At 43.0% G+C, this 11,690-nt stretch overlaps 2 protein-coding genes across 4 annotated transcripts in view; both read right to left on the reverse strand.

The window, feature by feature from the left end:
* The window catches only part of tmem19 (transmembrane protein 19), a 1,055,620-nt gene that overhangs the window by 346,507 nt on the left and 697,423 nt on the right, over window positions 1–11,690 (reverse strand). The gene's annotated exons all lie outside the window — the stretch shown is intronic.
* slco1e1 (solute carrier organic anion transporter family, member 1E1) overlaps window positions 3,090–11,690 on the reverse strand; it is a 40,636-nt gene continuing 32,035 nt past the window's right edge. For both annotated transcript variants that reach the window (XM_009301101.5, XM_009301102.5), the window contains exons 14-16: window positions 10,499–10,563; window positions 10,232–10,349; window positions 3,090–5,482 (exon numbers count right to left, since the gene is read on the reverse strand). In XM_009301101.5, the coding sequence (XP_009299376.2) occupies window positions 5,263–5,482; window positions 10,232–10,349; window positions 10,499–10,563 (403 nt within the window). In that variant the 3' untranslated portion in view covers window positions 3,090–5,262. The remainder of the gene's footprint in view (window positions 5,483–10,231; window positions 10,350–10,498; window positions 10,564–11,690) is intronic.

Below are 11,690 nucleotides of genomic sequence, written 5' to 3' on the forward strand. Positions count from 1 at the left end.
ATAGCAAGCATGATTTGACAAAACACAGCTTCCAGAATCTCTCCCAGTTCAGTGCTGGATTCAGTTAAAATCTCCTCAAAGATGGAGCAAGGAGACGCTGTGAACTCTGAGTCATGACCCGTAAGTGTTTTTATTTGTTAAAATTGATCATGACATGTACAGTGTCTAACTTTAACGGTGTGTTGTAGCAAAGATGTAAACAACGGGAAATTATGGTAACCGCTAACGAATTAGCTAACGTTACAAATCTATATTTATCAAACGGCTGTAAACACACACACATACACATACACGCACTCTTGGCCAGCACCTACGTCTCTCTGTGGGAGACGGCAGAGTTTCTCTCTATAGGCAGCTTTGCTATGCGTTTTACAACTCGGACAATAAAGTCGCAAAAGATATGTGAACGATTCATGTTACTTACACAGGCATATTCCGCATATGCATGAAAGACGTCCTGTAACGCGTTGATTTAAAAAAAATACAGCAATGATTTCCCAACTGGAGTGTAACATCAAAAACAAATCAATCCAGGCTCACAAAGGTCTCATCTCACATCTTGTGCTTTATTCTGTCACCATAGAAAATAACTTAATCCGAGCATGAGAGAAAAAGAACAATAAAAATCTCTCCCGCGCACATGCGCTTCTCGTGTTACAGATACTTCATCGTATACACGCATAAACACACTAAAAGGCACAGAAACAGTTAAAGGAGCCGCATCCCATTTTCACTCGTTACAGACACGTGTTGACTGACTGACTGACTGACTGTTTACACAAAACGCGCGTGCTTGTCAGGGCGTGACGTGGAGCCGATCGGCGAATCACAGCATATTATGATGATGACCAATCAGAGTCACTTGAGGGTGGGCCTTTTAGAGGAACTAGGAAATATGACAGTCGTTTTCATGTTAGCTGAGTAGCTGTGTATAATCAAAGTGAGATTTATGAAAAAATAACACGATTTCCTTCAAGTTAAACATGAGCACACATTGCTTTGCATCTTATTAACACAACCAAGCCTTAAAAATAACATTCTGGACCACCCCTTTAATGCAGGGGATGCCCTTCCAGCTGCAACCCATTACTGGGAAACACCCATACACTTTCTCACAGGTACACTACAACCAATTTAGCTTATTTAATTCCCCTTTATGTGTTTAAACCAGCATGATCTCACTGCAATTCGTAACTTTTTGACTTAGTGGCTATAATTCGTTTGAATTTGTACGATTTCAATCGTACAATTTGCTTATCGCCCAATGACGGTTGGAGTTAGGGGTGGGGTTAGGTGCCACACCTCCTTTTAAAATTGTACTGAACTCACGAATTCACCAGCAAACTGACAAAACGTAAAATACTTACGTTTCCTCATGAGTTCAGGCTGGTTTAGACTGTGGGGGAAACCGGTGCACCTGGAGGAAACCCACGCCAAGATAACATGAAACACAGCTGACCGAGCTGGAGCTCGAACCAGTGGCCTTCTTGCTGTGAGATGACAGTGCTAACCACTGAGCCACCACTTACGATTTAACTTGAATAATTTACTACATGAACGCTGATGGGGAATATCTACAGCTGTAAAGCTTTAACATTGTTTAGTTGTGCATGCTAATGTAGTTATTGGGATTAAATGGTAATCCAATACAAATCACTGCACACTTCCAGCTGGACCCATGAAGTGGAGGTGTAATGGGGCTATAAAAGTTAGGCCTGACAGAATTCAGCTCAAGCCCGACAAGTACATTTTGATTAATAGCTATTTAAAAGCCCGAACCTGAACAGCTCTTTTTTTGCCTCTTTTCAAGAATGAGTCGCTTATGTGTTTTAACATAATTTATTCATAACAACCCAACCAAAAAATCCAGCTTAAACCAGCTTAGGCTGAATGTCTGGTTTTAGAGGGGTCTTGGCCATTTCCAGGTTGGTTTCCAACCATTTCCTGCCTGGTCTTAGCTGGTCAGGCTGCAAGATGACCAGCTAAAACCAGCTTGACTAGCCTAGCCAGGCTGGGACTCCAGCCAAAACCAGCTATGTCCAGCTTAAACCAGGCTGGTCAAGCTGGTTTTGGACAAGAATCAGATGTCGGTTGGGTTTAGGAAGGGGTGGGCGGTTCAATCTGTGCTTTTGAAAATACTATTGGTTGGGTTAAGGGTTGGTCAGTCACTCATTCAGTCAGTCAAACAGTCAGTTAACAGTGGCTTCTGGTAAATTTACGTGAGAACAGCAGGCGCAACTGCCACTTGCGAGAGAAATTTGAGATCTTAAAAACCATACACAGCGACCTCTGCTGGATTCGGAAAAACTGATAAGAAACGTACCTCCTGCGATGTATTAGGCAGTCCCCAGAATGTACAACGCAGGGAAAGTATGTAGGTATGTTTTCGGAATGAGCCTGGGTTGGGAAGGCATCAAGGCACCAGTCTTGGGAAATTTCTTTATCTAATCAAATTTTTTTGAAGGCATTATGTGCTTCAATGCCTGTGATACTCCACAATGCTTCTGACAGTTAAAACAAATAAGATGGCTTCTTGAAGCACCGTTTGGGTGTCAGTTTGTTGCCAACATTTTCCACTTTTAATGGCTTTTTTTTTTTTTAAAGGGGTGGTCGAGGATGTAATTTTAAGGCTTGGTTGTGTTAATAAGATGCAGAGCAATGTGTGCTCATGTTTCATTGAAGGAAATCATGTTATTTTTTCATAAATCTCACTTTAATAACATACAGCTACTCAGCTAACATGAAAACGTTATTTCCTAGTTCCTCTGAAAGGCCGCCCTTAAGTGACTCTGATTGGTCATCATCATAATGTGCTGCGATTCGCAGATCGGCTCTACGTCACGCCCGTACAAGCATGCGCGTTTTGTGTAAACAGTCAGTCAAGAAGTGTGAAAATGGGATGCGGCTCCTTTAAGAGAGTGTGTGTGTGTGTGTGTGTTTATGCTATGAACTATCTGTAACACGAGAAGCGTATGTGCGCGGGTCCGATGTTTATTATTTTTCTCTCTCTCATGTTCGGATTAAGTTATTTTCTGTGGTGACATACATTTGTGACAGAATAAAGCACAAGATGTGGGATAAGACCTGTGTGAGTCTTTGGTTGATTTTATTTGCTGCTACACTCCAGTTGGGAGAGCATTGCTGTATTTTTTTTTTTAATCAACGCGTTACACAACGTCTTTCACACATATCCGGAATATGCCTGTGTAAGTAACATGAATCGTTCACATGTCTTTTGCGACATTGTGTGAGATGTAAAACGCATGGAAAGCTGCTTATAGAGAAACACTGCCGTCGTACATAGAGAACCGCACGTGCTGGTCAAGAGTGTGTGTTTACAGCAGTTTGACTGATAAATATGGATTTGTAGCTAAATCGTTAGCGGTGCCGAACATCATTTCCCGTTGTTTACATCTTTGCTACAACATACCATTAAGGCTAGACACTGTACATGTCATGATCAATTTTAACAAATAAAAACACTTACAGGTCATGGCTCAGAGTACACAGCGTCTCCTTGTAGTTGCTCCGTCTTTGAGGAGATTTTAGCCGAATCTAGCACTGAACTGAGAGAGATTCTGGAAGCTGTTTTGTCAAACCATGCTTGCTATGTATTTTATAATTCCCTGGAACCAGGGCCGGCGCTTTCATAGAGGCGACCTAGGCGGCAGAATAGAGAGGGCGGCGTCCCCGAAACTACCCTCGCCACCCGCGCCTCAGTTATATCCGCGTCTAGCGCGGCAGAATAGAGAGGGTGTCGTCCCCGAAACAACCTTTGCCACCCGCGCCCTCATCTGCGTCTAGGGTGGCAGAATAGAGAGAGCGGCATCCCCGAAACTACCCTCGCCACCCGCGCCTCAGTTATATCCGCGTCTAGCGCGGCAGAATAGAGAGGGTGTCGTCCCCGAAACAACCTTTGCCACCCGCGCCCTTATCTGCGTCTAGGGTGGCAGAATAGAGAGAGCGGCATCCCCGAAACTACCCTCGCCACCCGCGCCTCAGTTATATCCCCGTCTAGCGCGGCAGAATAGAGAGGGTGGCGTCCCCGAAACTACCCTCGCCACCTGCGCCTCAGTTATATCCGCGTCTAGCGCGGCAGAATAGAGAGGGTGGCGTCCCCGAAACAACCTTTGCCACCCGCGCCCTCATCTGCGTCTAGGGTGGCAGAATAGAGAGAGCGGCATCCCCGAAACTACCCTCGCCACCCGCGCCTCAGTTATATCCGCGTCTAGCGCGGAAGAATAGAGAGGGTGGCGTCCTCTAAAGTACCCTCGCCACCCGTGCCTCAGTTATATCCGCGTCTAGCACGGCAGAATAGAGAGAGCGGCGTCCCCGAAACTACCCTCGCCACCCGCGCCTTCATCTGCGTCTAGGGTGGCAGAATAGAGAGAGCGGCGTCCCCGAAACTACCCTCGCCACCCGTGCCTCAGTTATATCCGCGTCTAGCGCAGCAGAATAGAGAGGGTGGCGTCCACTAAAGTGCCCTCTCCACCCACGCCTCGGTTATATCCGCGTCTAGAGCGGCAGAACAGAGAGGGTGGCGTCCCCTTAACTGCCCTTGCCACCCGCGCCTCAGTCAGCACCCGCGTCTAGGGCGGCAGAATAGAAACCCCCCTCCCGGTTTCACTTTAGGTTTGAGGGCGGCATGAGCGTCCTTTTCCTAGAGCGGCAGTTCAGCTTGCTCCAGCCCTGCCTGGAACATAATTAACATTGAACTGTAAGCACTTCTGTCTTTGTGTCATGTCCTTTGGAAGCCCAAATACAGAAACAGACGAAACAGCACCGTTTGGACTCATTTAGCTCTATCTCTGCTATAACATTACAGCGCCCCTGGCCACGGCCCTTAGCTGCGCAGTGTGTGTGCGCAGTAAACAAACCTTTCTGATCTCACATGGGCTGGAAGTATTGTTTGTAGTCCCTAAAATTCATTCATTGTAGGCTTTGCTAAGCTAACTCTAAAAATCAAGGTCATTTTACATTCAGGGATGTTGTTTATGTTCACACAGCTACATTACACATCAACTGAAGTTTAAAATACGATATCATAATGGACCACCCCTTTTAATTTAGGCAAAAAGTCAGCAGCCTAAGCTTTCGGATGCAGCCTAAAAATAAATTTATTAAGAAATACAAGCTGTGGATCATGAAACTGCATAAAGAGTCCTGTGTTGTTTCTTAATGGCATGTAGGTCTCCACCAATTACCATGCCAGTAATGTCCCCTGAAATCCCTGAAAGAGTTACACCGCGATGTAGCTCACTGCTATCCTTCAGTATTGTTTTTATCTCTTTCATCGGTTTTTGTTCCATCGGGATTTTGCATTTCTGGAGAGCGAAGTTCAATTTCATTTTGCTTGCCGGCCATTTGCTGCAATGCTTTGACCTCCTCTTTAATGAACTGCCTGCGCAGTAGCACAATGACTGCGATGATGAAGAAGTAGGAACATCCACTTAAAGCTGTGGTCAGACTCAAGAAGATGACTCTGAAAATAGAAGACAAACATTTGTATATTAATGCAATGTCGTTCCCTTTTCCAAGGTCCTCGCTCTGCATAAGCAGGTTTGAACTTTGGAAACACCTCTGGATGATTACATCATGAATCCTATTGCAGGATATCACACTATAGTGTAATACAGTAGGGAACTTTAAAGACCTGAACCAAGCAATGATAGCTTCTGTATCTTCAGCAAGCATTCTGTGAGAAATTTTTTGCCTATTTAAGGTTGCACTGAAGTCAGGATTGGAAGTTAAAGCACCATCTTTATCATTTGCTCCTGCATGGGCTGACATTTCTCTACATTTCTTTGGGTCTTGCTCATGCTGAGGTTAAGCAGAGGCTCATATTGAAGGGAAGACACTCTTTCAGTGGACATTCCTATGGTTTGGGTCCCACTTGCACTGAAGTCGAGAGGCGACTTAGATCACGGGGATTGCAGTCTTGGTATGGGCATTCCAACTTGCGCTGAGGCCTAGTAGAGGTGAGGATCACAAGAATCAAAGAAGGATGGGCTCAGAGATGGGCAATGCTTCTCTCTGTTGTTGTTGTTGTTGTTGTTGTTGTTGTAGGCATGCTCTGTGGTTTGTTCTAACGAAAGTGAAGTCCTGTCTCTTAGGGGATGAATGTGTTGAGCTTTGAGGTGGGTTATTGAAGAGTCGCCACCTTGTTTTCTGCTTATAGAATGCTTGCAGAGGTTTTCATTCAAAATAAACGTACAAATAAACCAACTCATGCTTAAAGGAATGAATCAACCCAGGCTCATTGTGAAAACGTAATCTCTGGAGGCACCTATTTCTGGAGACCGCAAAATACATCCTGGGAGGTACATGTTTTTGCCGTTTTTGCGAATCCGCGAGAGGCCGTTGTGTCCGCTTTTTCGTATCTCAAATGTCTCTCATGAGTGCCGTTAGCGCCCGTGCTGTTCTCGTGTAAACCTACCAGAGGCCGCTGTCTGAATGATTGGCTGGGCAGTTAGCCAATCGACTGACCCATCCCTCCTACTTTCTTAAATCCAACCAATTTTACTGGTTGACCTGCCCACCCACTTACTTCCCCTAAACCCAACCGACAGTTTACAAAAGCCGTCCAGAAAAAAAAAAAGCACTCGTCTGATTTTTACCACGTTTTCGGATTTTACCACAATCTCATCCTGTTATTTAATTTTTGGATTCTGTTTACCTGATTTTTGGAACCGCTCTTCCCCGGACTCGAACCTGGTCGTCGTCAACTCCTCTCTGCGTCTCAAGTCTGTCAACGTACACGACAAGCTAACTGGACAAACTGGTTGCGGCAGGAAGCCATCCATACTGAGGTACGCGGTCAGCCGGTAAGCGCCAAATGGAACGGCTTCAAAAAATGATATGCAGCCATATGTACCTCCGGCTACATAATTTGCGGTCTCCAGAAACGTCCACAGGACTACATTAACAGAATGAGCCTGTGTTGGAATGAATATATATTTCTATATACGATATGGCTTTTTAAAATGCATCTCTCATTTAGGCATTAGGTCCCAAATTAGGTCAAAAAGTAGACTGTATAAAACTCAAACTCAGTTTCTGGAGGACCACATCCTGCACAGTTTAGTTTCACTCTGTAGCTTTCAAACAGTCCTAAAGGACTCAATTGGTTTGATCAGGTGTGTTTATTAGGGTTAAAGCTAAACTGTGCAGAGCTGTCAACCCCTCCAGGAACTGAGTTTGACACCTGTGGTATAAAATAGCAGTATTTGGGAGTAAAGCAGATCAGGTGGGTGGTTGTTTTTATAAATAAATAAATATACAAAGGGAGTGTTGCTACTCAAACATCGTACAAATACACTTGGGTTTGGGACTAAATTCACAGTTAAGACTGTAACGCCGGGGAGTGACACTCACAACAGAAGGTAGGATCCAATATGCAGGTTTATTCTTTGTCAGGCAAGCAATGGTCAAAACAGGTGTGAACAGGTATGTGCGGGCAAATCCAGAGTGGTAATTGAGGTACAGGCAAAAGGTCGAAAGGCTGGCGGCTAAACAGGACAACAAGGATACAAAACTAGGTTCAAACACGGAGAAACAAGACAGGGAGAAACGCGTTGTAATGTCACTTAACAGTAAACAATACTCGGCAAACTGGAAGCGTGAATGTGTGGCTTAAGTATGGTGTGATATCAGTCTGTGAGAAGGTTCAGCTGGTGATTGCAAAATGTAGAAAATGTAGTCCTGGGATATGCGGAAGTGTAGTTCAAGTATAGTGGAAACCAGCGATCTCCGGAGAATGATCGCTGGTTATCGTAACAAAGACCTTATATACAAATGATAGGTCTATAGACCACTATAATTCTCAAAGGCACCCATTTTAAAGGCAAACAGTTTACACTTCATCCTGGGGTATTTGTTTTCCTTCAGTGCCCTTAGTAGCCCAGACTACCTGCCCCATGACCTTTAACATGTTGGGGCGAAGTTTGAGTTGCTCTTATATGTTAACTTAAAAGTGTGTAAATTTGCACAATTGAAATGGTGCTTCAGAATGGCACTTTTAAATGGGGACCTTCCAAATGGTGTGGGTCTGAGGACCTTCATCATCACGAGAAAGATCTCAGGAAAGTTGTTCTGTTATCAGTGACATAAAGTGACAATCAGTGTAATGCATTGTTTTTCCTTCCTAAGCAAGCCTTGTAAGATATAAGGGTGGGACAATAACACTGAAACGCCTGGTTTTAGACCACAATAACTCATTAGTATAGGTTCATCTTGCAAAATGATACAAATCCTGCACAGTTGCCAAAGGTATTTTGAGCCATTCTTCTTGAGGTTGCTGAAGGAGGAAAACATTTCTTGATTTGGTCTACCGGGTTACCTCTGAAATCTGATTCAGCACCTCACCCCGGGTCTAAACTTTCATCTGCAACACCTCTCCCACCTCTTGTAACATGCCCGACCTGTTACCGCAATCCGTTCCGGGTCCTCGCAATTTACAAATCAAGAACTGCTCCAGGATTGTTTGACAGTCCTTGGCAGTGATGTGCCCATCCAGCACAAGTATTGTTCCCAGGGAATGCCATGATATTGCAGCCCAAACCATCACTCTAGGCATGCAACAGTCTGGGCAATACACTTCTTTGAGGCACTTCACACCGCAACTCTCTCGGATTTGGGAAAAAAAACGGACTCATGCATGTTTCACATTGTTCAGAGTCCAGGATTTTCCTGCTGGCACCGCTGAGACCAACATTTGACATTGGCACGAGTAACCAAAGGTTTGTCTAAAGCAGCCAGGCCGTGTTTATTGACCCCATGGAGTTTTGATGGAACAGGAGAGTTGAGGGGCACATTGAATTCTGCCGTGAGTTGGGCACCTGTGGTTTTTTTGGATGCATTCCGGGTTGGCACCCAGACATCCCTTTCAAACAGCTTCTTTTGCATCCACAGTTACTCCTGTTGGATGTGGTTTGTCCTTCTTGGTGGTATGCTGACATTACCCTTGATATCGTGGCTCTTGATACATCACAAAGACTTGCTGTCTTGGTCAAAGATGCGCCAGTGAGATGCGCACCAACAATTTATCCTGCTAATTAAACCTTCACGCTCTGCTCTTATTAGTGGAACTGGTGGGTGGTGGGTACCAAGGCCCAGGGGAATAAGGACTCAACCAGAGGTGGTTTAACTCTGACTCTTTCTCAACTACCCAAAGTAGGGACAGCCTTTCTGTATCCTAGAACAAGTTACATCACCAAGGTCTCCACTAAAGTGACCTGACCTGTGGTAATGGCGGTTATCTGTGGAACCGTGGTTCCCTAAGAATTAAAGAGATGCTGTGTCATTACCACACTTCCTGCATGGCTGTGAGCAACTCCTGTTGGATGTGGTTTGTCTTTCTTGGTGGTATGCTGACATTACCCTTGATATCGTGGCTCTTGATACATCACAAAGACTTGCTGTCTTGGTCAAAGATGTTTTATTAGTGGAACTGTTGGGTGGTGGGTACCAAGGCCCAGGGGAATAAGGACTCAACAAGAGGTTGTTCAACTGGTTCGGGAGAGGGTGAGCCAGGTAGATTTAGTTTTGACTTGAGAGATGATCACCTGTCCACTCTCACTCTTTGTGAAATACCTGAAGTAGGGACAGCCTTTCTGTACCCTAGAACAAAGTACATCCCCAAGGTCTCCACTAAAGTGACCTGACCTGTGGTAATGGAGGTTATCTGTGGAACCGTGGTTCCCTAAGAATTAAAGAGATGCTGTGTCATTATCACACTTCCTGCATGGCTGTGAGCAACTAGCTTCAACACACCAGATGATATTGTTGCTTGGTTCAGGTATGCTTCATAGTTTCCAGGGTATGGCATCTCACGTACCATGTCCCACTAAGTCAGGCATGTCCAAACTCGGTCCTGGAGGGCCGGTGGCCCTAGTTTAGTTCCAACCCCAATCAGACTCACCTGGGCTAGCTAATCAAGCTCTTATTAGGCTTTCAAGAAACATCCTTGCAAGTGTGTTGAGGCAAGTTGGAGATAAAATCTGCAGGACACCGGCCCTCCAGGGCCGAGTTTGGACACCCCTGCACAAAGTCATGACATCTCGCCACACCAGTGGATTGATTTCACACATGCCTCACAAAGTAATCACGCAGAGGCTTTCCAAAAGTGTCATTGCTGACAGAGCGCAAGTTTCCTCAGGGACCATGGTTACATGCATGAATTGACTATTTCAAAGTGATTAAATCAGTCATGTTTAATAAATATCATACACACCTGTACATATTTGAGTCGTATATACGACAGGCTCCTCTGCCACCACATTTCTTCAATCCCCATTTTAAACATGTTGTGTCAATGAGAGCTCCGAAATATATTGGAGCAGGAATACCACCTTCAGGACAAAAAAATTTGACATTATTTAAGCACACTCCTATATTTTGCATAATACGGATGATACATAATATACATTAAGTACTGCTTACTCATTATTAATGAATGTCTTCTTGTCTTAATAAATAAATATCCAAGTTCTTTTTGTACCTAGTGTTCGCATCACAAGAGTCTGAATTCCCAATGCCAGAGACTTCAGCTCAGGTGCAATACATCTAGAAACATATTTAATATATAGTTAAATTTAACAGAGACAAACATGACATTTAGAAAATGTCCGTAAATGTTGTAGAAAATGAGTACCCTTTCTTATCGTTTACACACACACACACACACACACATATATATATATATATATATATATAAATATTTATATTTATTTATATTAAGGTTAATGATCTTTTCATTGGTGATTATTAACAGATCTAGCTAAAAGCAAATTTTCACTCAGAGTTCCGGATGTTTCTTTGTTTCATTTTTTTTTTTTTTTTTTTTTCTTGTTTTAGATTGAATTTTTGTCAAGTTCTTGTTTTGTTACTTTTTGATCATTTTGTTTTGCCTTCTTGAATTCATGTTTTTTTTTTTTTTTTGGTTATTTTTTTGTTAATGTTTTGTTTATGATTAATTGTTTTGGTTTGTTTCTTTTATGTATTTGTTTATTTTAGTTTGTTCAAAGGCACATTTCTATTGAAACCCATTCCTGCCACTGAATAATAAAAAATAAAGTATTCAATAAAATGAAAAAATTATAAAGACAGAATTCTGAGTCATAAAGTCACAATTCAGAGTTAAAAAGTCATAATTCCGACTTATAGTTATTACTTATAGTTATTATTAGTCAGAATTTTGAGTTATACCCCCGGTTTCACAAACTAGGTTTAAGGCTAGTCAAGGTTAATTTGCATGTTTGAGCTGTCTCAACTCAAAATAACTTGCAGTGAGATGTCTTAAAATACATCTTTTTTTTTTTCTCCAGGTGCACACGGGTAATATATTTTTCCAAGGCCATTTTTATAAATTTGGCGTAAATAGCCTAATTTAAATAAGGCCTAGTCCTGACTTAAACTAAGCCCTGATTGTAAAACTGGGCCATAAAAACACAAATCCGAGTTGTAAAGTCAGAAATTTGAGTTTTAAAGTCGCAATTCTGAGTTATAAAGACAAAATTCAGAGTTATTAAGTCCAAATTCCGAGTTACAAAGTCACAATTCAGTGTTATCAAGTCACAATTTTGAGTTATTGAGTCAGAATTCCAAGTTCTAAGTCAAAATTCAGAGTTAAGTCGCAATTCCAAGTTATAAAATGAGAATTCCGTGTTATTAAGTCACAATTCCGAGTTATA

This window comes from Danio rerio, chromosome 4, assembly GCF_049306965.1.
Source record: "Danio rerio strain Tuebingen ecotype United States chromosome 4, GRCz12tu, whole genome shotgun sequence".
Lineage (NCBI taxonomy): Eukaryota > Metazoa > Chordata > Actinopteri > Cypriniformes > Danionidae > Danio > Danio rerio.